Source organism: Seriola lalandi, unplaced genomic scaffold, assembly GCF_002814215.2.
Source record: "Seriola lalandi dorsalis isolate HSWRI2012SDOR001 ecotype SW California unplaced genomic scaffold, Sedor1 jcf7180002054872, whole genome shotgun sequence".
NCBI classification, from domain to species: Eukaryota; Metazoa; Chordata; class Actinopteri; order Carangiformes; family Carangidae; genus Seriola; species Seriola lalandi.
Window position 1 is genome coordinate 338072 of NW_019525425.1, and position 27469 is coordinate 365540.

The 27469-nt window shown below is 42.4% G+C and overlaps 1 protein-coding gene across 1 annotated transcript in view; it reads right to left on the minus strand.

Annotated features, from left to right (window-relative positions):
- The window catches only part of cntln (centlein, centrosomal protein), an 80652-nt gene that overhangs the window by 45243 nt on the left and 7940 nt on the right, over nucleotides 1-27469 (minus strand). The window contains exons 5-13 of the mRNA XM_023428191.2: nucleotides 25415-25549; nucleotides 24322-24501; nucleotides 22506-22639; nucleotides 21528-21690; nucleotides 20694-20930; nucleotides 12909-13049; nucleotides 8080-8199; nucleotides 5105-5226; nucleotides 1330-1446 (exon numbers count right to left, since the gene is read on the minus strand). Coding sequence (XP_023283959.1) covers nucleotides 1330-1446; nucleotides 5105-5226; nucleotides 8080-8199; nucleotides 12909-13049; nucleotides 20694-20930; nucleotides 21528-21690; nucleotides 22506-22639; nucleotides 24322-24501; nucleotides 25415-25549 — 1349 coding nt within the window. The remainder of the gene's footprint in view (nucleotides 1-1329; nucleotides 1447-5104; nucleotides 5227-8079; nucleotides 8200-12908; nucleotides 13050-20693; nucleotides 20931-21527; nucleotides 21691-22505; nucleotides 22640-24321; nucleotides 24502-25414; nucleotides 25550-27469) is intronic.

A 27469-nucleotide genomic window follows, 5' to 3' on the forward strand; every position in this document is an offset into this window, starting at 1 on the left:
GTTTAAAGATCCCAGCCAACTTTGCACCAGCCACCCGGGTAAGGAGGGGTCCTGGGGGCGCAAATGGAGGAGATGAGGTGGAGCTGGTCAGGGGCACATGAAGGGGATCAACACTAACCCCGGAGGACAGGCCAGTTACACAGCTAGGAAAGAGGCCAGCCGCTCTCTATCCCTCGTGGTTTCCCTCACAGGTCAGTTCCAAGGACCCTGCATGTTCACTATAGTATGCTAGCCCCCCCACGCCCCGCCCCCAGACCATCCAGTGCTTCGCTCTGCTCAGCTCTAGCCGTGGCCGGGCAGGCAGGCAGGCGGATGGACATCCCTTAACAGGCAGTATCGGCGGCACAGGGGCTGCTAGCCTGTAATTAGCTCGGACAGCTCAGGCTTGGAGAGAGGCAGCCGGGCTATATCATAATGAGCTCAGCTGGGATTAGGAGGACAGGGCAGGGGGGTGAGCAGAGGGGAAAGCAGTGGAGGGGGTGGGGGGCAAGTACCAGAATTCTGGCCTCAGCCTACTGCAGCATCACACAGGGCCGGAGGGAGGCAACTGGGAAGACAAGCAGGAAGAGGGGAAGAGGACGGCACAGAGGCATAGGATAGAGGAGGGAAGAGGTGAGGAGAGGTGAAGGCTAGGGGAGATAGGGGAGAGGAAGACTGTGGCTTTAGGCCAAGCTTTGTGTAGCATCATAGTAGGTCAGTGTTAGTGGTACGGTTACAGGGGCTTCTCTAGATCAAACAAGACAATGGCTATACTACACCCAGAGACAAACTAAAAGATGCAGACAGGAGGACAGAAAGAAAGTGGAAAAACTAAGCAATATGGCAAAGAAATAAATGAAAAGCATCTCCTGCAGTCACAAAGCTCTGGGTCAACATTTGAGCTACTAACACCACCACAGCTTACAGACTATAAGTATGTAAAGTATCTTATTGACACTTAATAACATCAGCAACAAGACTACAGTTTGGCATAAACGTTCCATTAAAAATGCAATTATTTCACAAAGACACGGCCAGGGATTCTGATAATGTGATTTTACTTCCTGCACTTTTATGTGTGAATTTTTGGGCAGCCAATTTTACAAATGAGCACAGAGTCTAATGATCTTTCTTTGGCCCCTGCTGGCTGGTAATGATGTGGAGGGCTAGGTGGATGCTGTGAAGTTGGGAAGGGCACACTCAAATTTTAACACCCACAAACAAGAAGGGACAGTGGGAGTGTGTGAGTATACGTGTAAACGTGTAAGAGAGAGAAAGTAAAACAGATGTGTGTGTGCTCATTCAAATGTCTATGTGTGTACGTGGACATTTTGACAAGAGGTGACTTACTTTTCAGTGGAGAGTTTCCTGGTGAGGTTTTTCAAGTAGGCCAGCTCATTCCACACCGCATCACTGTTCTCTTGTCTTAGCTGCCACGGCTCTGCACGATGAATCCTTTCACCTGGCCTGGACACACACACACGCACACACAAACACACACACACACAATACATAAGAAGACAAAAGTGCAAATATAGAGGCAAGCAAAGCCCCACATATAAACAGAGCACACATACATATACATGGAGAGCAAACATACTAACAAGGGAAACTGGTTGATATTGTACATTACCTTGTTCCCTGTGGCCAGTCCACATGGGGTAACAAGGTCCCTTAGTCTCACTCTGTTTTTGTTATTCAGCCATCTTTAGCAGTATTCAAATGAGCAGCCTTGACTTTGACATTTCAGTGGCAAATCATGTACACACGTATGCATGTTTGTTAAAGCCCAGGGCACTGTCCGTGTGGCAGGGCAGTGAAGCATTCCCTGTGTGCCATGCAAATGTAAATAATGGCAAAAACACACTCGCAAACGAGGTCATTCAAATGTCTACTTCTCACTTATGAATACTTAATGACACTTTGTGCTCACTAGCTGCCCCCTCCATTGAACTTTCCCTTCAACTCACACATGCGCAACGTCCGTACGGCCCCCAACTGCATCCCTGCACACTGCCCAACTCATCAATCAGTCTTAGCCCAACACATTCAATTCCAATTAGCCTTTCATTTGCAAACTAAAACGGCTTTTAGTGAGAAATCCACAGATTGCAAAAGTAGCAGATGAGAAGAGAATACCATTTTTGTCACACAGACAGACACACACACACACACACACACACACACACACACACACACACACACACACACACACACACACACATACACAGTTTCTCATTTCCACTCAATCAATGAGGTAGAGGTGTGGAAATGGATTGTGAGGGTCACTGCTATTGCGGAGGGCTCCTTTTACCGTGGTCATTATTGGCTATGTAGACGCCGCCACGCTACGCTAATACTAGTTAAACCCTGGTGCCTGGGAGTTGGAGGCTACTGAGAAACGGCAAATGTTTTCATTTAATACTGCTAATGCCCCTGTGAGCAATTTGGAGCCCTTGAACTTCTTTGCAGTGTATGTATGTGTGTGCAATCTGTGGGCTTGGGTTAGTTTCCCAGAGTGCAAAGCTACTTAACGGATAATCTCACTGTATAGTCACAGAGATTGATACACTTTTACTTATTCTACTGCAAGCACACAGTGAATCCAGTCTGCACTTCCTTAACTCTGCCTGGAGCTGTGAAAGTACATGATAATTTACCCACAGCTCTGTTTTAATTCTCTCTGTGTGATTTTTAGCTATGTAGTGTATCAACTGTGTTTCTTATGAAAGGTGTATGAAGCTTTATTACGGTAAAGCTTTATACATTTTAATTTGTTTACAGTGGGCCTAAAAGCTGTTGAACACGGAGCCATGAGAGAGCTATCTTCTTCAGGCCTCAGTGCTTCCTTCCCTGTGGTATCCAAGTTTCCATTATTAAGCAGGAGGAAATAGAAAGAACTTTTCCACGCCGCTGCGGCTAATTGCTCTGATTCAGGGGGAATCTGTTTATGGGCGCAACTTTGATCAGAGTACGGATGCTTTAATAACCTTTAATTTTATTTGCTCACCCCCATCATCCCCAGTCTGATTAAAAAACTTTTTCCCTTCTCTAATATAAATAAGAAGTTGGCTTTTTTCCCCCACTCCTTCATGCCATTTTGGGAAAAATATGGTGGTAATGGTGAATGGCAGGGTAGTTTCACTGGGACTGGCCAACTGCGCGCCGCCTGCATACAGATGAGCCAATGGAACCTTTGTCTGCTTTGTGATTGGTTGGTAGTTCTAACTTGGGCAGAGCTTGTTAGCACAAACACATGTGACGTCACCCAGCAGCTGGCCATACAGCAACCAATTGTCTGATTCAATACCGTATTCTGGTGATGAGAGATGAAGACTAATATGAAGCAAACTGAAATCTAAATGGTAAAGAAGAATAATGTTTGTGTCTAATCGACCAAAAAAAGAAAAAAAAAAAGGTTGAGACCACTTTCCCATTCAAGTGAACTGGAAAGTATATATAGTATATATATACATATATGTATATGTGTATTTATATGTGTGGATATGTATGTGTGCATAAATATATAGTGCGTAGCAGGTAAGGAGGGAGACGCATGCCGTCTTATCGTTTTGTCCTGCACACAAAGGGGGAAACAAAACCGACCCCCCGCATCTTTCCAAAAAGGCAACAACACAGCATGGAAGCTACAGGGAAATCCCTAACAAGCTCGAAATGCAATGAGACTCGACGCCTATCCCCACTGACTTGTTAGGGCCCTGATTTCCCAGCACTAATGGGAGTATTTAAGTCATTTTCTATTGTCTCTCATTCAGCCTGGCATTACCCCAGTGGGTTTAACAGCTATTTAAGGATGGAGCTTAATGCCAAATGAATGCCAGGATCATAACATTGAGTGACTGGCTGGTGCCATGGAGGGCTCTGACTGAAAAGGGCAAAGCTGCCTATTGCATCAATTTCATGTCAAATCAGTCATGAAATACAGATACACTGACACTGAGACAACAAACTCAGGCTCTAGGTCTTCTTAGCACTTTACTCACAGCGACAGCCCAGTTGGTCTCATTACAGAAACATACATGTTTTCTTCTTGCACAAATCGAGGTTTTCATGCAGTGTACAAAAGAACACTAATATTTCTTTGATAACCTGCTAAAATGTATAACAGAGGCACAACTGGTGTTGACTCTGAGAGTTTTCTCTCTCTACAGCTCTCTGTCTTTGTTCCCACTGTCTCAGACACATGCTGTTGAGCCGCGCTGAGCTGACATGAGCCGAGTCGAGCCTAGCGCTGAACACACTCTCACACTCACTCCACTTTCACACGGGCTCACATTGCACTGCTGTTTTCTTTAATTAACCCTGAGAGAAAACAGCTGACGGGGTCAACACTTTGCTCCCGCGTGGCCACCAAACATATGCACCTTTAGCTACATTTTAAAATGGACTCAAAGACACTGCAGGAGAGAACAAGGGACAGAAAAAGTGGGAAAAGACTGGGGGAGACAATGGAAACAACAAGACCCTTATATTAATGACATTTGCCAGCACATTTTACAATTTGTGTAAAAATCCTGTGGTTTCTGGTGAAGATAACAGGTTGAAGCAGGAAATGCCCCCCCCCCCCCGTCTTCCCTCCTCCCTCCACAGGCCTTCTCAAACACCTTGCACCCCAGGACCAGACACCCCAGCCTCTGGTTCTCACATCCTAATGAACGCTAAGGGAGAAGAGACGCAGAAGCGCGCACACACTTGGCACAAAACGGCCCAAATTGACTGGGCTTAAAAACCTCTGAGCTTTTCAAAGGCAAAGGGAGGAATTTTACCCATTTTCCCAAATCCAGCACTCAGGTCTTGTCAGACAACATGTGGGGAGCAATGAGGCCCTAAGACTATTTGTGAGCAGTTTCAGAGGGTTGTAGCATTTCACAAGGGCTTTTAACATAAGGCAAGGTGAGTTATGTGATTTGAAATGTCTCTTACTCACAGCTGCTGGAAGAAACTGGAAGTTATCCAAGTTGTTTTATATATGCAGAAGGTTGTGTGGCTTTTAAGCATCTACTGTGTGTACACCAAATTCACCTTTGCATTGTATGTAGCATCATATTTTCCCAATGTGTTGTGTGACAAGAGTATGTTGCTTAACATTAAACTGTGTACTCACAAGCCATTTGATTTTTCCACCTCTTTCAGCTGGTCTCTGACTGTCTTGTAGTTGGTCTGAATCAGACACAGACGTTCACGGCGTTTATCATGAGCCTTCCTCAGCTCTTCATTCTCCTCCATCTGTAAGACACAGTGACAAAATTTGTTTTTTTTGTTTTTTCAAAAGTTGTACATGTCAAGTGAAACACAACTTAATTGAATAGGGGAGTCAGCTTCATGTGCACTGGCTCAGCGGTGTGGCAGTGAAGCTGAGAAACGTCCCTCACCGTCTAAATATTTAAACTGGTCTACAGCTGGAACACCTTTGTCTGACAGAAACCAGCAGGTTAAGATTCTTTTCTCTCTTCTCCTCTCTCCCTGACAAGTGCTTCCACTCTCACTGGGCAACTGAGACATCATTAAAGGACGACATTAACACGACGAGTCAATGGGGCCTCAGAACACCAAGCGGGCATACACGCAAACGCACACGCACACACCACATACACACTCTTTAACCAGAAAACTGGAGTTACCAACTGATGACCAGCACATGTTGTGTTGGTGGGGGCTGTAGCAGTGGGATTGTTGCTGACACTGTTGTTGACAGCTATTAAAACACAGCAAGATTGGGCTCCTGCTTTAAAGACGGAGTAAGAGAAGACAACATATAGATTTTTCTTGTCAGGGGCACCCCTCCTCCCCATCACACTGACCTTAACAGCGAGGGCGATGGAGAAAACACTTTCAACAGGCAGGACAAACAGAGGTGGAAAGAGAGCAAAAGAAAAAGAGAGAGAGGCAGCTGATGAAAACAGAGGAAGGAGAAACAGAGAGAACAGAGAAATTAGAAAGAGAAGAAAGAGAAAGAGCGAAGCAAAAGGGGAAGTGAAAAGGAGAGCGCAGGACAGGTTTCTGCTTGAGTGGCCAGGGCTAGGGAGAGTTGTCGAGTGCTTTCTGAAGGGAAGAAGCTTGTTTACTGCTGATATGACACGGCTGCCCTGCAGAGAGGGAAATGCAAGCCCTCAGCCCTGTTATTATTAACAAGGACAAAGAGAACAGAGGCAGCACACAAACATGCACCAGACACACAACGGGTGTACGCACACACATGATACACATTCACACTGCCAATGTGACAAGTATGGATTTTCCCTAGTGCGGATTATTCACAGAGGACATCTGCAAGACATCCTCAGCCGCTTCAAGCAGCCCCCAACCTCTCAAAAACAAGGCTCTAATGAAAGGGGCCAGACCGGGGCAGTGTTAACTGGTGGAACTAGGAGCTGGGGGAGGACACAGAAGAGTTGAGGCTGACTGATGGAGGGGCTGGATACAGCAAGTGGCAGGGCATTAGCCACATCATGGCTTCCCAGGCTCCTTATAGAGCTTCCCCTGGGCAGCTCAGCTTTGGTCATCAGGCCACAGACCCTTGCCCACAGATCAATACACCCTCTTACTCAGCCAGCATACACATCTGTGGACGTTCTCAAGCTGAAAAATAATTACACAGCAACAGCTACTGTTTACTTGAAAGTGTGCGGAAGGAGTAAAAAAAAAAAAAAGAAGAGGCCATTATTATGAGAATTGTTTGTTTGTCTGCTGCTGTTAGCTGCTAAGGTCAACGTGTCAATGGTACAGGCCGGCGTACCCACTTTGAAAGGCATTCTGTTGGAAAGAACTGGATTGGATCAACTTGAGAACGACGGACTGGACAGAATGAAATACGGTACCATAAGAGGCTGGAGGTAAGGTCTCAACTGCAGCTGATAGAGGGCATGTTGTTCAATGCCAGATCAAAGAAAAGGACATAACCACTAAATCACAATCTGAACAAATGCCCTCACTAATTTGGTCACAGATGTGAGTTGGCAATCATGCTTTTTTCTGTGCATACCTATTCTAAATGCCCCTCAACCGGCAGACACGTAAATGGCACTATTAACTAAGACATTCATGCGTGTCGTCTGAATCTACATTGAGCATTACTGTCTGACTAGGTGTCCGCCAGTGATGTAATTCAGACACTTCAGATCTGACAAGAAAATGATGCCTAATGTGTTCCTGGGATTGTGCTCAAAGGAAGATGACCTCTGCATAATCACTCCCTCAATGGTCAGCCTAGAAGGAAAGGATAAAGAAAGGCAACAAGCTTTAGGGTAAAGTCCAAATAAGAAAAGACGATGCCAGTGAAAAACAGTGGAAAATATAATTTGCTGACATAAAATAAAAGACAGAAAGTCAAATTTGGAGACCTTAAAAGAAAGATAGGGGAGAGGTGAAAATTAAGTGTATTTAGCTTACAGTGAATTTGAGAGAGAGAGGGAGAGAAAAAAGACATGGGACTTAAGAATAGTGGGAGAAAGACGTCATAGCGCATGTGAAGGTTAAAAGACCAATAAAGCTGATTCGTTTAAGGGAAAAAACCCTGCTGCATCCATTTTCACCAAAGCAGCTCCTCTCCTGCTGCTTCACTGCCTACGCACACTCTGTTTGTGTGTGTTCACATATGTGTACGTGTGTGTGTGTGTGTGTGAGTGTGTGTGTGTGTGTGTGTGTGTAAAGCACTGTAAAATAAGGTAATGGAGGAGGCAGTGGCAGCAGTAGTGCAATTGAACCCTTTGGAGACTGTGACTGCTACAGTGCTGCAGACATTCCTGCAACCCAGCAGCTGATAGCAGCAATCATACGTGAGATAGGAGCCGCAGCAACAAGCAGCTCCATTAGGCATGTCTAGTGCTCCAGGTTATCAGCTGGACACCACTAAGCCATTCAGCTAACAATACCTTTAAGTATTTCAAAATCAGTCAACAGCCACTGGTGAGTGTGGAAAAACTGAGACACAAGATGAAGACAGAAAAGGCAAGGAAGGTGATGTGGACTGCAGGAAATACAAGACAAACATTAAAGAAGAGTGGGGCATAAACAGTTTCACGTTGATGAGAGAAAAGGACGGGATGTTATGTGAATTCATCTATTTTAGAAAGTAGTTACCTTCAATTGCAGCAGCTCCTCAAGGTCTTGCATCCTCTGTTGTGCTCTTCTTCTCCTCCCACTATCCAACTCCACACTGCTGGCTGGGGACAGAGACCTGGACCGCTGCACAGGTGCACCCTGGGACAGGTAAGCAAAGAAGTACTGTTGTGAGAACTTGAGCACATTTCACTTACATATACAGGCACAAACCCATGTAACAATTAACATCTTTAGAAACACTGAGTGAATGCCAATAATGGAATTATCCATGTTCATTTCATTTCCCCCTCACCTTGAAGTAAACATGCACATTGTCTTCTTCAGTACACACATATGCACATTCAAATAAACATGCTGCCAGAGGAATAAAGCAAGCTGGAGCAGCAGTCCGCAGAAGCCAAAGGGAGGAGGCTCACTTTTGTGTGTGTGTATGTGTATGTTTGGAAGCGGGAGTTGCAAGCTGAGAGCGGCAAAGGTTTCTCCCTGCGACTGGCTAATGAGTATGTTCATTTCCATTTACATTGTTTCTTTGACAATAATGATGTCCCATTAGGGGAGACTAAAGGGGCTATAGATTCCAGAATGTGCTGGGCTTCATTACAAGAGGTGGGCAGGGAGGCCGCTCTAATTGCTCTACCAGGGGCCTCCAGGTTACACTTGATAGGACAACTGGATGAGCCGCCGATTGGGGGGGGGGGGGGGGGGGGGAGTGCAGTTTGCTAGCCAGCCTCTTCTGTTGAAATAAATAAAGAAGTACAGAATTGCTGGGGCTGCGCTGTAGAAAAGCAGTGGGAACAATATGCTAGTGGAATATGAATATGAGAGGATAGGAGGCCCCCTGCGGTGCTAGGCAGGGCTGACCAGATGGCAGGCTAAAATATGCAATGTGACTAAACACACAACAGTCCTTGGGCAGGAGTGGATGAGGAGTACAGGAGGAGGAAGCGGGGGTGGTGGTGGTGGAGTGACTAATTTTATCATAGTGGTGGATCAATATGCCCCCTCCCTCAAAAGTGTTCTGATAGCTGTTACTAGCTGTATTGTCTGTTAAAGTTATACAACTTAAGGTTTCTGCACTGGTTGATTTGGTGACACCTGTGGTTGCTGGAGGTAAAGGGAAGTGTGTTTTAATAAAACAGGTACCAGTGTTCCATTGCAACAGAGGAAGAGAAAGTTATATATTTGTTTGTAGTGCAGCCAAACAAACTGTGGACTGCAGTGTGTAAACAGTGAAACAGTGAAAACCTGTAAGGAGGTAGTTTCCAATATTGCACATTTAATAACAATTGCACAAAAATGTTTAAAAAATATTACTAAAATAGTAATAGCATCAGTAGATAGTGACAACATTCTCATTTCATCACTACAACATGCGTATTTGTGAAATTGTTTGCTTGTGACAAAAATGTGTTGTATGTAAGTGTGTTTGGGAATGTGCTCTGGGGCTACAGTTGACTCCAGTGACCTGGTGTGCCCACTTCTGCTATCACGCCTGCATGGGTGCCAACCATGTGTTCTAACTCAGCCTTAATGACTCTATGTAACTAATTAGCAGATTGATCTGCATATTCCTGATGAGTGGCAGGCCAACTGGCTTAGCCTGTATGTACATGGGGGAAACACAGGGGCCAAAAGGGGAATCCAAATCAACTAAAATGCCTAGGATTAAAAGTAAAGATGACCAACTATGAAGTATGACTTATTGAGGATTCATTCTAAATAGGTTTTCAGGTAGAAATACATTTTGGGGAGAATTTATTCATTTATGAGCTAAATATTCTATCAGCACGGTTACTCTGTATGTGAAAGCCAGAGTGGAGAAACTGCAGTGTGTTTTGTCTAAAGCGGTACAGAAGAAGATGACACACTGACACTGACAAATGACTGAGATTTGCTGCAGATGTTCTCTCTGGTCCAGTCGCACGCCTGTCTGCCGCAGGTCCAGAAGACACATGAATGCCTTCTGTTTGTGTGGGAAGCTCTATTTTGTTGTGACATTGTTGTTAATGTTCCACAAGACAGGCTTGAAAGATGAAAAGCAGAGAACACAAGGCAAAGAAAGATGTGCCCACCATCTACCTCGGCTCGGCAGCTGGTTGGCGGCCATGACCTGACCTGTGCATCGCACCCTGTAATGGCTCTGTAAACATGAGAGTGCAATGCAGATGGAGGGGCGGAGGGCATACAGTGAGAGGGGAATGAGGAGAGAGGCCGGTATCTAAACGGAGTCTCTATGCAAGCAAGAGTAAAACTCTTATTTACTGAGGGGTCAGTGTCACTGGCTGTGGAGCAAAGAAGAAACATTTCATCGACTGCCTCCCTCCTCTTTCCCCGCCCCTCCACCCTCTCTCTCTTTCCATCTCCCAGAGAGAGGGGTCACTGTCATCAATGGGCTTCTTTATGATTGCAGCAGCGTGTCATGTGTGTGTCTGGAGCTCTCAAAGCTGAACTTGTTCACTTTCCCGAGCGAATATAAATGTTGTACACATGCACACAAGCACAGGACAAGATGCATAGATACTGTAGATAGACAAACACACATTGACATGCAAACAATGCAAACGCATGGGTGCGCACATAATTACAAAGCAAATCTATACCAAATGCATCACACATACAAAATAAAATATATAAAAAGCAGCACAAAAGACCAAGAGACACTGGTAACCAGCTGACTAATATAAGAGCCAGTAACCTGAGAACTGAATGTAGTGGGTGAACAACATGGTGTGGAGTAGTTCCTTCAAGGAAGCAAGCTCAAAAACAAGTGAAGAGGATACTGTGCAAACTTTTTGAATCAAACCTATGCTTATAGTGAACCACTGAAATAAACCAGTAATTTGTGAGATAATTATTTAGCAAAACTCTAAATGGTTTTGAATCAAATTAATAATAATAAACTTCAGTTTAATTAATCAATTATAAGCTATTCATGCTTTCAAATCAGTTTTCCTAGTTTAAAATGAACTTTCTTCACTCAAATTCAGAAAAAACATACTTCTATTTCTTTTGGAGACAAAAACAAAGCACCTGTCTTTTACAAAATGGCCAGCATCAGTTTGACACCCACTGTATGTAGCAAACTGCGAGCCATGTACCACTGTGAACTGCTTGTCGCCTCAGCCAATAATCACATTTCACTTTAGGCACTTACTGAAAGAGCTGCAAATTGTGTCCTAGGTGGTAGCAGTGGGCTGCACAGAAGGCTCATTTCATCAGCTTTTGACCTTGCAGTTTGGAATTATTGTTTAAATGGTGTGTAATGAAGCATATCAGGTTTATGGCTTATTTGGAGCATCATCATATTTGGATATTAAGCAGCCAGCAGCGACAACTGTTCAAAATGTTCTCATTTTTTTAACAACAGCAACTTGATTTATGAAGTTCATATGATGCTTACACCAATTTTACAGCTCTTTTGACTCAGTGAAGGAGAGGATGATTCAAGTACTGGCTGAGGAGATGAACATGCCACTGTGCCACGTGGCTGTGGGCTGCAGGAGTGAAGAATGTTGGTTCACTCCCAGCGGCCTGACATGACAGCTTTGTAGTCACCACTCAGGAAATACAAGAAAGTGTTCATAAACAAACTGAACTGTGAAAATTAAATCTGAAATTATACCTTAAATTTCATGCAATTGAGTTATAAACTCTATAAACAATTTCTATTACTGAGTAAGTTTGCCGAGTTTGAGTAATGTTTGCCGAGCCGCTGCTATATGATAATGTTGCAGCCTTAGAATTTAATTTGTAAATGTTTGTTTGCAATAGTGGGGTTAGGGGCAAAGAGGACTATAGCATCACATCAAGTGAAGCTCAGGCATGTACATGTGTGACAGAAACAATCTTATTTATGGACTTTTTGTGTCATCTCTGAAATAATGTGCCATGCCCTGCCCATGTGGTGAGAAGGAGTAGGACTAAGTGTCCTATCAATACAGATTTTTGCTATCAGCACTCATTTTATACTCATGGAAGGTATGTAAATGTGCTGAAAAGGTTCAAAATGCTGAATTCTAACTGTAGGTCTAGTTTGATAGGCAGGTTTAGTGTCTTCTTGAAAAGGACAATCCATCTGAATGATGTTAAACACTGATTTATACTTTAAAAAATCCTATTATGATTCATGTTTTTATTCAGTGTAATAAGATATCAAAAATGTATTGTGTGAAAAATGCATTACAGTCCCACTGATTCACAATATCAGCACAAGGATCAAAATTGGCATATTTCTAAATAATTAACTGTAGGTGCACAACAGACAGATTGTGTATGTGTGTGTGTCCTAGGGCAAACACAGCAGAGCCTCCAGAAAAGGGAAGCACATCAAATGATATCAATACTATTTATTTATTTTGTACAAAATAATTACATTACATGTATAAACTACCAAACCAGAAGCCCTTCCATTGAGGCTATAATGAGGACAGCGGTATAAATCAAACAATGTGTCTCCAGGCCAGCTTTACAGTGAGTGAGGCCATCTAGAAACATGTCCTGCCAAACTTATGAGTGGAATACTGAGAAGATCAAAAGCTTCTTTCTTGTTCATAATGTACTGCTGAAGCGGTAAATTAGCCAGTGCCTGAGCCCAAGGCATGCGTGAAACCAGCAGCACACGCCGGCCTGGTCACAGTAGGAGGGGCATCTGTGTGTGTGTTGTGGAGTTCAGGACAAAGGTTGGCAGAGGCAGGGTCTGATAAATCACATGATTCTCAGACCATTTCCTTCATATCCCCCCTCTATGGCTTTGATGTGATCTGAGCAAAGTGGTAACGGATAATTGTGGGCATGTTAGCCCTATGCGCTGTCTTTGATATAATTGGCAGTAGTGTGTGCTAATCTACCTGCTGTCTTCTGATGGAACTGGTGGATCTACGTTGAAGGGTCTTGTCCTCTGGCCTGGGGTCTGAGCCTCGGGTGGAGGCCTGGTCACAGTCTGGGCTAGACCTCTGAACTGCGGCATCAGCCTGCTCTGACACCACCGCCTGTAAGGAGAGAAAAACAAATGGATGTCAAAAGATGTCAAAAGAACACAAGAAAGGTAGAGCAGGACAGGTTTATAGGTGGGGAGAACACAAGATAAGTCAGACAAACTGTGAATCCAAAATTACAGTAAAGCCGTGCTCGGACTAGTTTTACAGTCGATTTTGAAATTGGTTTCCTCACACACATAACAAAAAACTTCACAGATGTTCTTCTCCCTAATCTCAAATATGCACACACTACAAGATATGAAAATAATGGCACATCACACTCTACTATTGTTAACATTATTGTTCTAGAGGGAGCAACGGGGAGCAATGCACCACCTCACGTGATCTCATCGCACATGATCTCCATGTGGTGCAACAACTTCTTGTAACATTAGCAAATCTGCAGTGAGTAAAAACAAAGAGCAGAAGGCTAAACGAGTCTAGACGAGAAAATGTTTGGGGAGACGCAGTTGACACGGGTTGTCTATTCTTCAGCGAGAACTGGAGATGAGATTTTTCAGTCAGTTTTAGTATATGTAACAGTAGTATGCTTGCTATCATTAACCTTGAGGGCTAGAATGTTTATCGTTTCTTGGCAACACCGTCACCGTCGACGGTTATCATCCTGTTTTAAACTCCTAAATATCTATTAAATATTTATACATATAAATATTTGGACGATGTTTGATATCATCGGAGCGGCCCTGTTTGCGAGCAGTTCCGGAGGTTTAAGACTGGATCTGTAAACCCCTCACACTACCAGATAATCTGGGCTGGACATCGGTACCGACCAAGGCCCAGGACCACCGATCTGATCGTTGGAGGGTTGAATCACGGTTAAATCAACTCAAAACTCCTGTAGTCTGAGCCCGGCGTAAGAGGACTGGCTAAAGCACATGTCAGAAAACTAGCTGCATTGTCTAGACTCTAGGACATGCTATAAACTTGCATGTGTCAACATGAGTGTTTGTGTGTATGGCAGAACAGTAATTTGAAACATGATGAAATGTTGCCAGCTCAGATGCAACGCAACAAAAAAGGAAGGTACAGTAATAATGTATGCTGAAGTCAATAAAAAGATGTGTCATGTGGAAGTGGGACAGGTATCTACCACCTCCAGCATTGTGGCGTGTGTGCTATTATATCCCGTCTATTTATCAGTGTCTTTTAGCCAGGGTCTTGCAACATCTGCACACCTCAGCACACAGCAGGGTCTACCAAAACAAACTGAGGGGGACAAGGATAAAGGAGCGGGAACCACCCACAGAGGAGGAGGTTGTGTTGCACGCACACACCCACACATGTGCATTCTGATAAAGATACCGATCTTTATAATGTCCATGTCACTTAAATGTCACCACTGCTGTCATAAACAGTTCATATGGCCCTTTATGATTGCGTGTTTGTCTGCTAGCTTTAAGGAACTGGATACATTCAGTTTTATAGAAACATGTCAATGGACATGTATATACATTTTATGTAAGCTTAGTTGAAGGCTGGGTCCGTTTATCTTGATGTCAAAACTCACCCCTCTTGACTCCATCACCTTACTGCATATTCACACCTATCTTTTCTTAAATCCTTAATATACAGGTGTGAAACACTTAAAACAACATCCTCACCTGCTGCTATCAACACAACACATCAAACTGAAGCCTTTTGACAAAAAGAGGCCTTCACAACTGTGCTGTACTGGGAGCCCAGGTAGTGAAGAAAACCGCACAGGATGTCATCACCTTTTTTCCAACAAGTCCTGATTGCATTATCAGAAACCTGGCATCTGGGCGTGACCTTGTTAACTGCCAGGGTAATCAACTTTAACCAAAGGGGAGGAGAGGGGATGATAAATTATTAGTGAGGAAGATTTTGTTCATGTTTTATTAAATTGGCCTGTCAAACGGGGTTGGTCAAATTATCTGGGGCCTCGTTTATTGGAGGCCGGCCATATTGGCGCATCTGTTACAATTATTTATAATTTCCAGGCAGTCAGGAGGACGGACTGGGTTTTTCGGCATCAGCCACATAAAGCAATTTAGAAATTAACTGATGTGGGAGTGTCAGAGTTTTTCCTCTCAAAATCTCTCTCATCCATCCTGATTTTCATCCAGCAAAAAGTTTAACAAAAAATAAACAAAAACAAAAAAAAGAGACTGTAAAGCAACAAAGATATAAAAAGGGAAAATGTAGACATATTACAAGGAGCTTAGTGAACGCAACGGACGAGGAGAGTGCATGAGATTGAAAGAGAGTAAGAGAGCATGCAGGTGCAGTGAAAAAAAGAGCAAAAGACTGGGGGGGGGGGGCTGAGGGAGAGAAGGAGAAAAAAAAAAGAAAAGCCGGTCTTGGTAATTACTGAACACGATTAGGTTCTTGGGGGAACTTGTCTGGCACTCGCGGCCCTCGCTGGTGAGGATGCGGCAGGCAGGACCATATGGAGCGAGGCTTGTGATTGTGCTCCCTGAAGCTCGTGACCCGTCTGCTGCCGAGCCCTTGAGCTGAATGTGAAATGAGACTTGCCAGGCCTAATGTTCTACACATGCACCATTTATGCCACAAAACAAATCTGATCACTGTTAATTATGGAGCAGCTATAATCAGGAGGGGCCCCTGAAACACACACACAGGTGCACACACACACACGCACACACACGGCTACAAGCAACACAAACACATTTACACACATCTGTGGAGGGACAGGATTTGTGAAAGTGATTGGATAGGCCTGAGAAGTGAGGTCTACAATGTGCCCCCCACCAGGCCAAGTTCACTTTGCATTCAAGATGGTGATTCTTCAAAGTATATGTGAGTGCAAATATGTAGAAGGACAGTGAGTAGGATGTAGGGTACATGTGTGTGTGTGTGTGTGTGTGTGTGTGTGTGTGTGTGTGTGTGTGTGTGTGTGTGTGTGTGTGTACACAGCCCTGAGTCCTCCCACACAGTCTGTTTGACCCGGGTGTGTGTGCTTGAACGAGTGAGTGCATGTATCTGCAGCGGCACATGGCTGTGCTTCATTAATGAGGCGAGCTGTGCTACGCAGAGGTTCTCATCTAATGAGAGCAGTTGAGCTGGTAAAACACACCACTGGAGTCCATGTCATTAGTATATTTCTGGCCCTGGACATGGCCCTCCTCCAAACACACGCTCATATTCAAACTAAACAATATTTACTAATCATACTCTCAGCATACACAAGATGAGTGGTTGACAAAAATAGCATTCCACGTCATAAAATATTTATCTGACTTTTTTTTTTTTTTTTTTTTTTTAAATCAAAGTCTTTTGTAATATATATTTGAATTTATAAACTAGATTTCAGTTTTTCTAAGTTTTCAGATTAGGACGATTACTGATTTATCTGAAGGGGAAGTGGTGTATGTAAATACAAGCAGCGGGTTGAAATACATTTTTAACATGCTCCTAGAGAGGTCCCGACAGCTGAGCTAAAGAAGTGGCATTCCAGATGGGGAACAAATGAAGAGAGCAGTCAGAGTCAAAACAAGACCGATGTGAAGATAACTCAAATATATCTGACTTATACAAGCTTTTCATCACAGTCTCCTGAAGATCAGCAGAGAGGACTAAAAGTGCGCTGATGCAAAGTCAAGGTAAATATCATGTACAGGCAGAAACCCATCTTTATTCTTTCTTGGGTATCTTCCTCTATCCTTATACTGTTCTAAGGTCCACTGAAAGGTCATAGATACAAAAAAGTGTAGTATAAAATACACAAGAGAACCCTATGGCTGACTTATTCTGTTTGCATAGCTCTTGGTTGAAAAAATAATTTCCATGTTTCTTTGTAGCATTATGGTTTCGTCGTTTTCAGTTGATGGTCGCTATTAATGATGATGATGATCAAAAGAAACGCCTCACCTAAGCGAAACGTGACCTGGCAAAACGGTGGGTGTATTTATGCGCACATGTGTGTGTAACTAGCACTTTAATTATACATCTAAAAGTGTTTATATTGGTTAACATAAATAACAAGCCAGAAGCAGATGTTAAAAACCATCTCAACAAGCCAGGGGAGATGCATCATGTGGGCTTCTATCAATTTATAAAAAAAAAAGGGAAAAAAAGCATGGTCCTCCTGGGAAATGTTGCTTCTATGCTTAAGGTTATAATCATATGATGGACTTTTATATGTTTTCAGCATTTTGTGTATCATGTGCTAAAATTGCATAAAAATGTAAATGTTGCACTGCTTTGAAATTAAGGTAATGATGTAGGTGCACAATTCTTTAAGGAGCACCATAGTGAGTGGGGTGGCTGGGCCATAGTAAGAGGTCATGGTGAGAGAATAAGTGTATTTAATGAAAGTAGGCCATCTTCTAATGAGAGGGAAAGCACAGATTTAACTGTTATACTGTGGTTCCTTTTCAGGGAGTGACAGTAAGCCAGAATGAAAAATACCCAGAACGCAAACCTGAAGCAGCTAAATGGAATTTAGCTATCATTAAAAGTTCATTATTTACACCTGTGCTTTTCCTACTGTGACACGTCAAAATGTCTACTGTGAAAAAGGCTGCATTAAAAAGTTTTCAAACATTTCAAAAGACACTGGGGCTTCTTTCTCTGAAATTTAGAAGAAACTTTTCTGGAGTGAATGAACATGCTTAATTTTTTATTTCTAACGCTGATGAGAGTATAAACACTGCTTTGAACGACTGCCCACACAATTAACAACTTACCACTCATTTACTGTGGTGAAGGTTCCAGAAAGCCCGAGGTCTGCTATGGATTCTAATGTTGGTCTTTAATCACTGCACAGCTCTGACAGTAGCCAAACACTAGACTACAATAAATACAATAATGCAGTTTGGGAAATAGTCATAAATGATTAAATGTTCACTGTAGCTAGTTTTTTGTCCACTAATGAGGGATCTTCCTTGCCTCTAGATTGTGATGGTGACCACCCAACCTGGCAGCCCAAACCTCCCCAACCTGGCAGTTTGTTCAGACTGCATCACATGGTGTGTGGGGGTCACCCAGGTGCCTGGTGATCGGCTAGGCCCTACAGCTAGCAGATGAGGGCATGAGGCCATTTCTAGCCTGACATTATGGAGAAAGCTCAACATTTTCAGTTCACAAGTACACAATACTGAACACACCTGAAAATAAAGTGCAAGTAGAGTTGAAACAATTAGTCCATTTGTTGACTGAGTAAATCATTTAACTTTTTTATGAAGCAAAAACAAGTCTTCTACAATAAGATAATTTGTGCTTTTTTTTTTTTTTAATTACTTTAAATTTTTTTTTGAAGACGTTACCTTTCACTGCAGCAAACTATGATGGGCATTTTAAAAATTTTCCTGGAATTTTACACTCATTAAAACAATCGAGAGATTAATCAATAATAAAAATTAGGTAAGACTGAGGTGCAAGGATAATGTTTTGCTATGTGGAACTGTAAAATTACTGTTTGGGAAAAAAAAATAGAAAAGAAACGCAGCATCAATTTCTTAATCTAATGTTGACCCTGTGAGGTTAATCGATATAGGAGGCTAACAAGCTATAGCATTATTCATATTAGATGACAGCACCAGACATTGTTCATGTACATTTAAGCCTTTATAAAGTCGTGTTAAGCTTCCTGTAAAGAGTTAACTTGGCATAAGACAGGAGAGAACAGACAGTCAATCCTGGTGCACAGCATGGAAGTATAACACACAATGGGTGTTATTCCTCTCACCAACCCTCCACCTTCACCCCCCCCAAAACCACTGCGGGAGGGGTGTTCAAAGCCGTCGCTCTGGTCCATATTCAAATGAGCACTGCGTCTCCCCCCTGTGCTCCCGTAGCGATCAGCACTTTGATCACCTCCAATGGTAACTTCCACCAAAACATTTAAAATTAAAATCAAATCTGCCTTAACAACCTGAGCATTAGAATTTAACAGGTGTTCGGGAGGAAGTTGTTACAGAATTTGCGATTATGCGCTCGGATACACACACCTTTAGTCAAACACGCACTCATGCAGACACACACGTACACACATACACACAACCTGTCAGTGAAATTACAGAGTGGGAAACAGAAAGCCCTCCTGACTGAGCGCTATACCTTGGGATACTCGATCTGTTCACTTTGATGTTAAAGAAAGTTAAAAGTTAAAGAAACAAATCAGCGAGACAGCAGCTACATGTGTTCAGTAAACAAAAGTTAATATTAATTCTTAGCACATGTATATACATGATATTTTTGTAATTACATCTCAAGCCTGAAAGTGTGTGATGCTTTTTTTTTCTTTTTTTTAATTCTGACCTGGGCTGGGGAAGAGAGAGAAGGTAGAGTTGATCAAGCAAACACATATGTATACACACATATACACACATACATACATACACTTTATACATGCATGCCCACACTACACACACAGCACTAACTACATCTTCCCTAAATGTAGTATTAATTACTGGGGGAACACTGCAGTACTGTATTTAATTACCGACTAAATGATCCATTTATACTTCACCGCTGGTTAAATTAACAGGGTTAAGTGAGACAGGGCGATTGTAACTCACTTAACATTTGAGCTGATATCTTTTAGCTTCCACAGTCTGGGGACAGCACTGTCAGAAAATATCAACCAATCAAATTAAACAATTACAGTCTGTGGAGGCACAGAAATTACTCAACTGCTGCAAAAATATGATCTTCAGCTACAGAGTTGTTTTATCTGCAAAAGGAATGAAAGTCATACTGCAGAACAGACAGAGACTCATTATAATGACAAATGCAGCTCCCTACAATGTTGGTGGAATGAGGCTGTGTGGCTCAAGAGTACAAGATACAGATACCTGTTACTATTCTCAACCAAGTCTTTGACACTGTGTGGTCCAAGAAACACCTATCACCATGTCATTAGGAGTTATTAAAGGACGCTTAAATTGTGGCTGCACCATTAAATTTATAGTACACCTTCGATCCCCTTGGGGTGACAGTTCAAAGGTAGTGAGCTAAAGCCGAACCCTCGCTGACTGAAAGATATAGAACTGTAACTCAGAGATCATCTTCAAGAACAGTATCAGGCTCCAATTAAATCACCTCTCTCCACCTCTTATCTGTCTTTTCTGCTATGTGACCGGAGTGTATTAAAAGGACTTCCAGATACTTGGGTGGGAGGAGAAAAAGAAGATAGATAAAGTAAGTAAGTCAGAGAGTGCATGTGCGCCCAGGACTGAGAACGAGGGAAGATCAGATAGCTGACATGAAAGACACTGCCGCTAAGAGAGATGGATAGATCAAGGGTGAACTAGAGTGATATCAAGAGTGTGATTCTCAGTTAAAGACCACCACCACAGGCCTTGCTGGGGCTTATCAGTTACTGCTGTGCCTACTAATCCACCTACACATTGCCGTTTCTCTACCTTAGGACAATTAGACACTGGCTCTGGACAGGTGATTGACAGAAGCATCATAATATAATGTATTTATTATGTAAGAAAAGGCATCGATATAATATACAGGGAATAATAAGCATATATTTTTGTTGTCCATACCCACACAAGTGCATACCAAAGTTCAACAACTTCTGCAGCAGAGTAGCTATCATAGAAAACCACTTCTTAGCCTGGGGTTGTGATGCACTTAATAAACTCCAAAAAGGAGAAGGCCTGTGTGGAGGAGATGGTGAAGAATGAGAGGGGTGCTTACCTTAAAGTTGGTTTGTCTGTTGGGTGACGGGTAAATTGTTGTCTGCTGAGCCTGTAGCTGCTGCTGTTGCTGCAGTTGTATTTGCTCCTGCTGCTGTTGTTGTTGTAGCTGGGTCTGGAGTTGCAGGATGTGTTGGTCTTTCTGAGCCAGCTGGCTACTGAGCTCCTGGTGACTCTGACGGAGGTTGGCCTCACCGGACATGAGGGCCTGGTAGCATTGACTCAGCTCCTTGTACAGCTGTCAACAAGCACAAATAGATGAAGAGCACGAGGGGAGGTGAAGAGGTAAGGGAATGGGTCAGGTTAACCAAGGATGGGATGTCAAATAGAGGAAGATAACACAAAATCACTCATGGGATTGGGCAACATGGAAACTGACAAGTGTTTCCATATGAGGATGTTTTTTTTTAATTTCCACAGCAATAGGAAAAACATGTGCTAAGATCATCTAAGTAAGAACGAAAAGGAAAAATGAAAGGAAAAAAGACAACAAAAAGAAGATAATATGAAGTGAGACAAAAATGTTCCCTTAATATTCATGTTTTAAGACTAATAATTTCCCCAAGACTCTCCCTATGCCCCTCCCTGTGCAGGGCTGTGTATGGCACAGTGGTACAGTCATCAGACAGAGGGGTGGTATGTTGAGAACCCATTCACAGTAACAGGATACTGTGAGAAAAGTCCTTCTTTTCTGGCACTAGTAAAATAATTGTAGGTTACAGCTAGCTTGGAAATAAATCACCACAGCGGGTGAGGCCTGAGTGGAGTGCAACAAAGTGGTTATAATAATGATGAGTTTGAGGTTTGGCGTGTGTGTGTGCATGTGAGAGAGTACCCTCTGATAGGAGGTGGTGTCAGCAGTATGTGCCTCTTCTTGGTTCCTCAGGACTCTCTGTGTGTCTAGGTTGAGTCCTTCCAGTTGCTTGATCAGATGGCTCTGCTCTGCTGCATGCTCTGTGCTCTGTCTGTATAGAATCTGCACTTCTGTGAACTCACGACTACATACACAACCACACACACACACACACACACACACACACACACACACACACACACAAGGTGTTGTTCAAATTCATACTGCATGTGTGCTACAGCAATAACTCCATTCTTTTCCCCATAAATACAATGAAATTATGTTTGAGTTTTTTATTTTATTTTATTCAAGGTAAGAAATGTATAAAACTGAAAAATACTGTATTGCAATGACTCAAGGACAAAGATTTGTTAACTCTTATCGATAATGTCTTAAATTTCCCTCAACTTAACAACATTAAAGTTCATTTCTGAAATTTGTTTTGTGTCCCATGGAATTATCACAAAGTGCTCTCTAACATGAGGACATCTTTAATCACCTAGCTAAAATCTTAAGAATGGTCTCTAGCCCTGGTGTGACTGACATGTCAAAGTGCCTCTGGCATTAAAACAGAAAAGTAGTTAAAAAAGGTTGAGATTACCACTAAGGCTCCTACGGTTCTCACAGTTTTTATCATATCGACTAAAGCTTAGCCAAAGCCTGCCCTGTTTCCCTTTTCTCCCTCTTTTAAAGCACATCCACTATGCAGGGCTTATCAAGTGGCTTTACGTGAGCCAGAGTGGAAGAAATCTGTGACACCCCCAAGCCTCACGGTGTAGAGAAATATACTAGCTGCTGCGCACAGTAACCTATGTGAAGTGATGTATACACATATGTATACACAGGACACATCGATACTTCCTTCAGCTCATTAGATTAACAAAAAAAATCGCTTATAAAGATGTGGTTGTTACAAGAAAACGAACAGTAGTGGGCAATATTTCAGTTGGTAGGCCTCACCGAAGTTGAACGAGTTGCCCCTCTTTTGCCGCCACCTCCCCCTCTTTGGAAGAGAGCTGGCCTGCCAGACTGCTACTGTAACTCTGCAAGCGAGACAACTCCTGCCAGGCATTGTGTAGCTCCTCCTCCAGGTCCTGGTAAAGTAGAGTCCCTTCAAGTTTAAAGCACTTTCAAAATACATAATATGATATCTATGAGGCTTTTCACAATATATTCCACCTGAAAACACTGAAGAGCAGTTGTGCTGATGATCACAGAAGAGGATCAAAACATCTGAATCTCATGTATTTTTGCACTTCTGACCACTTTGATATAATATCAATTAATATTTATTATTGGAATTTTTATTTTTATTTTTTGCAAGTAAAGATATTTCTTCACTGTGTGTTTGTGCTGAGGTTACAGATCAGTGTGGTTGACTTTACCTACTGTGCACTGGAATTAGAGATGTTTCATTTGGAAATGTGATAAAGCGTATATGTTGGACACCGCACAACACATTGCTAAGCAAAAGCATCTTTTCAAGCTCCAAATCAGTTTTCTTTCAATTTACATACATAACTTGATTGATTGTGTACTGGGCTGTGAGCATTGTCACAACACTTCTAAGTGCATAGCAGCACTATGCCTAAATAGACAAGATGTACACACCAACGTAAGACTGCAGCTGCTGCTATTGTGCTGCTCTCAATATGTAGCAGGTGTAGACAAGGTGTTAGTGACAGCTTTTCTTTAATAAGAAGAAACAATCAGTGCAGCGCAGATGGCATGGCTTCAAACACTCAAAGGTCTCCAGGCCTCGATAGTTTAAACATAATTAAAAACCGTGTTTCACAGGGCCAGAATTAACCATATGAAAAATGAATTAGCCATAAGTAATGACAAGAAAGGAAATGAAAAAATTCTATAACACAAAGAGTTTGTTTTGGGTGGACAAAATAACAGAAACACATTACAATAGACTAAGGTTAGCTATTCATTAAAGTTAAGGTTGTGTGTGTGTGTGTGTGTGTGTGTGTGTGTGTGTGTGTGTGTGTATGTGTGTAACTATATAATAGGTATACCTTATCTATGCATGCACTGGATTAAATGATAAATTCCTTGACAAATCTTTGCTATGTCAAACAAATTGGCATGATGTATCCACCGCACACCCCACATTCTCCATCTCCATCTTTCAAATCAATGTATGATACTAAAAATGAGGAACAGGTGGAGTGTCTTAGGCTGTGATGGATGTGCATAGACTAGTTGCCGGGCTTCATCCCGTCCAAGTGTAATTACTCTGCAACCCTGACTTATACAAGACTTTCTGTCTGACTCGATTTGACTAGAGTAGCAATATGTTTCATAATGATTAGCCTATGAGGATGGGCAGAATGTGAGCTTTTCTCATGTCCACAGAGATAGAAAGTATTGATAATAAATAATGATGACTGGAACAATGGACAGATTCAGATTCACCTACTTGCATATGGGTAGAATGAATGACAGAAAACACACAACAACCTACAAATTCTTGCACCCGCACATGCAAATGACATGAAAATTTATAGGTGTGGAGTCTTCAGTTGTGGTCATCAGGTGAGTGGAAGGAAGTTTGGTCTCCCCATGTTAAATCATAATTTTTCCTTCCTTTGAATATAGTCTCTGTATATTTAAATTGTGTGCTTTGTTACAGAGATCTTTCTACATTCACATGCTGATGAGGAAAGGGTGTGAAGGATCAGAGTTCAAGGTGTATACAAGATAGAGGACAGGTACAACTTTGTGTGTGGGTGTGTGTTTCTGAATGGACTTGTCACCCTGTTCATACCTTGACTCTGGCCTGGGCAGCATCCCTCTGGTCTCGTTGGCTATTGGCCTGCCTCTCATTCTCCTCCAGGTCAGCTCGCAGGGCGGCGCAGCGGGAAGTTAATCCCTCTTTCTCCTCCTCTAGAGCCTGCACCACCTGCCGCTCCTCCTCCCCTTTCCTCCTACACTCCGTCTTCATTTCCTGGATGAGAAAGGTGTGTGTATGAGGAGGAGAGTGGGAGGTCATGAGGGCCAAATAAACAACAGTGACGAAAGGAGAGAAACAGAAAAAGTAGCGATTCAAACTGAGAAAATGAGAAAAGAAAGACTGAGTGATGCAAAAAGAGAAGCAACCCATGGGGCTGAGGCTGAAATGAATATGTAAACAGTGGACCGGCTTTTCTGCGGGAGCCCCCTGCATGGGCTGCTGATTGGCCAAGGTCACCTGTGCTGTATGACTGGGCCCACACGGCCAGATGTTGACTGGTGTGGGCCGAGCCGTGCTGCAAGAGCTGGGCTCATGCAGGTACAGGGGCCAGTCTGTCAACTTTAATGACAGGCTCCTAATGAGAATGGTGCTTGCTGCAAGACCCATTAGACTCAACCTAGGTCTCCTTTGATGCTGTCCCCTACGATTTCTCGCCATGAGACCTCACCAAGACTGTGTAAGGATCATTCCTTTATCAATTAATCATAGCCGGGTCCCATCTAAGCATAATTAGGGAGAAGCCACACCATCACATGCACACTTTTCACTTTCCCCCACAGAAGCAGTCATTAAGTATTTATCTGCAAGTTAACAACCTGCTTTCCTTTCTCTCCCTCTTATTCTCTCTCACACACACTTTCCAGCTGTTAAGTATTCTCTGTTGTCAGTAGCAAGAAGAAAGCTAAAAACAAGAAAGGGTGAGACAGAGTGAGGTTGAAAAGCGAGAGGAAAAGACACAAAGACATAGAGATTGTGTTCAAGAGGGCTGACCAATCGTCCTCCTCCTCTAAATGATTCAAACGCCTGTGGCTATAGCCACGGGGGACTTGTCGTGTTCAGTGCCACACAGAGAAGACACTTTTTGACTCTGAGGCCCAGACTGCCGCTGAAAATTTGTTCCACCAACCTCGAGTTCCTGATTCTTATTGACCAGTTGTTCACGCAGAGCTGTCAGCTCCTTCTTCATTAAGGCACTCTCCTCGTCCACTGTCGTCCTCCTCTGCACCAAGTTGTTAATCTCTTGCTGGTGTCCTGTCACTTTCTGTGGCAGACGGTGAGAAAAAAAGAAGACACAGGGCCACACAGTTAATGAGGAAGAGGGACAGAAAAAGATTACATGCAGGTTACATTATGCCTTTCAGTATTGGAAAACTCAAATCAAAAATAGGGTTTGGATTTTGTCCATAAAAATGAACCAAACATTTACCAGGCTTAAAAACCTGATTGCTCAAAACTATATCAGTAAATATTAAATATAAAACATAAAATATATACATATATATATATATATCATATTTTTTGCCCTTAAGGCTGTCGCACAGAAATAGGGACAAAAATAATGATTATTTTCATGATAGCTTTAGCATCAGAAAACAATGAAAAATGCCCATCGCAATTTCCTAGTGCCCAAAGTGACGTCATTAAATGCCTTGCTTCCTACCTACCTACAATTCAAAACTCAAAGACATTCAGTTTGAAAAATTGCAAATTCACACATATGAGGACTTTATACTACTACTAAAAATGATTAACTGATTATCAAAACAGTTGCAAATAAATTTTTTGTTGTTCCAGTTCTAAACTGAAAGTGACCACACACACTCAACTATTAATATCTAACTGATACTCAGTTTAATTCTATAATGAATCACAAAACATCATAAAACTCCATGATTAATTCAATGACAGAAGACATAAGAAAGGGTGCGATAATTTTAATGACCACCCATTTTTGATGCTGGTATATGTTCACTTCATGTTTTTGGCAGCCTTTGTGGCCTTAGTAGGAGGAGGCTGGCCTCTTAACACTGCATCAGCTGGGGTTTGGCATTGGCTGGTAATCCACAGCCTTCTGTGGGTACACCCTTCTCTCAAATAACACTGTGCTCTGGGATGCAATTAATTGCCATGTTGAGGGAAATCACTCAGATATATCCAGATAGTGGATTTAGCGTTCCTCGCTACTCCTAGCTCGCCCGTGCTAAGAACAGAGGGGCTTTAATAGAGATTTATACTGGAGAGCAGACAATAAATTCAAACGTTGATAATGAGGTAGGCAAGAACAATTTGAACCCCAGTAGTGCTCAATTGATAGAAGCGGAAAAAAAAGGGGGTTCCGCCAAGTTAAGAGGTCTAGGACAGAAAGATTAGCATTTGAAAATTCCCAGTGCAGTTCAAAAATGAAAGCTAATTATGTTACAAAAATGGAAAGGAGTAGCGAGGGAAAGTATATAGAAAACGAGGTGGAATAAAAAAAGAGGAGCAGGAAGAAAAAAAAACTTCATCAAAGTTGGAGAGCTGACACATTAAGAGAAGTATGAGATCCTGTGTGGACTCAGCAGACCATCACATCTCCAAAAAAAAAAAAAAAAAAGGGAAAAACCAATTAATCACTATTTGGGTATGTATGGCTCAAGACTATGGATGAGATGATGACTATAAGAGGGCTGGATGACACAGCACAGAGCCAAGTGCTATTAATGAGCTTTTCAAAGTTTCATTCCCAACAGCTTAAGGAGGAGAATGAGATTATTTTCAATCACTTAGAAAAGCAAAAGAGCACAAATATGAAACTGTTTTCTATGAAAGCAAATTTGAAACGCATCAGGTAAATTGATTTAACATAGTGTAAACAGGTTTACATTTAAAACATTTTTTTATAAGGATCAAGAGCGATGAATGAATCATTTAATTACAGCAGCTCCTCAAGCAGATAATCAAAGGGATGGTTTTACTCTACTTAGTCACCCTGCTTGCATTGTTAGTACACTATAGCCTTTAGCTGGAGGCTGGTAAACGTTCATCCTTATTAGTATCACAAAAGGTTGGTTTGCAAGTCTAAGACACATTGGCACAATCTTTAAAGTTGGTACTAAAAGATTAAAAATGTGCGGTTGCCTCTGTTGATCTGCCAGTCACCGCTTTTAAGGCATTGGTGACAGATACATTAAATACATTACCA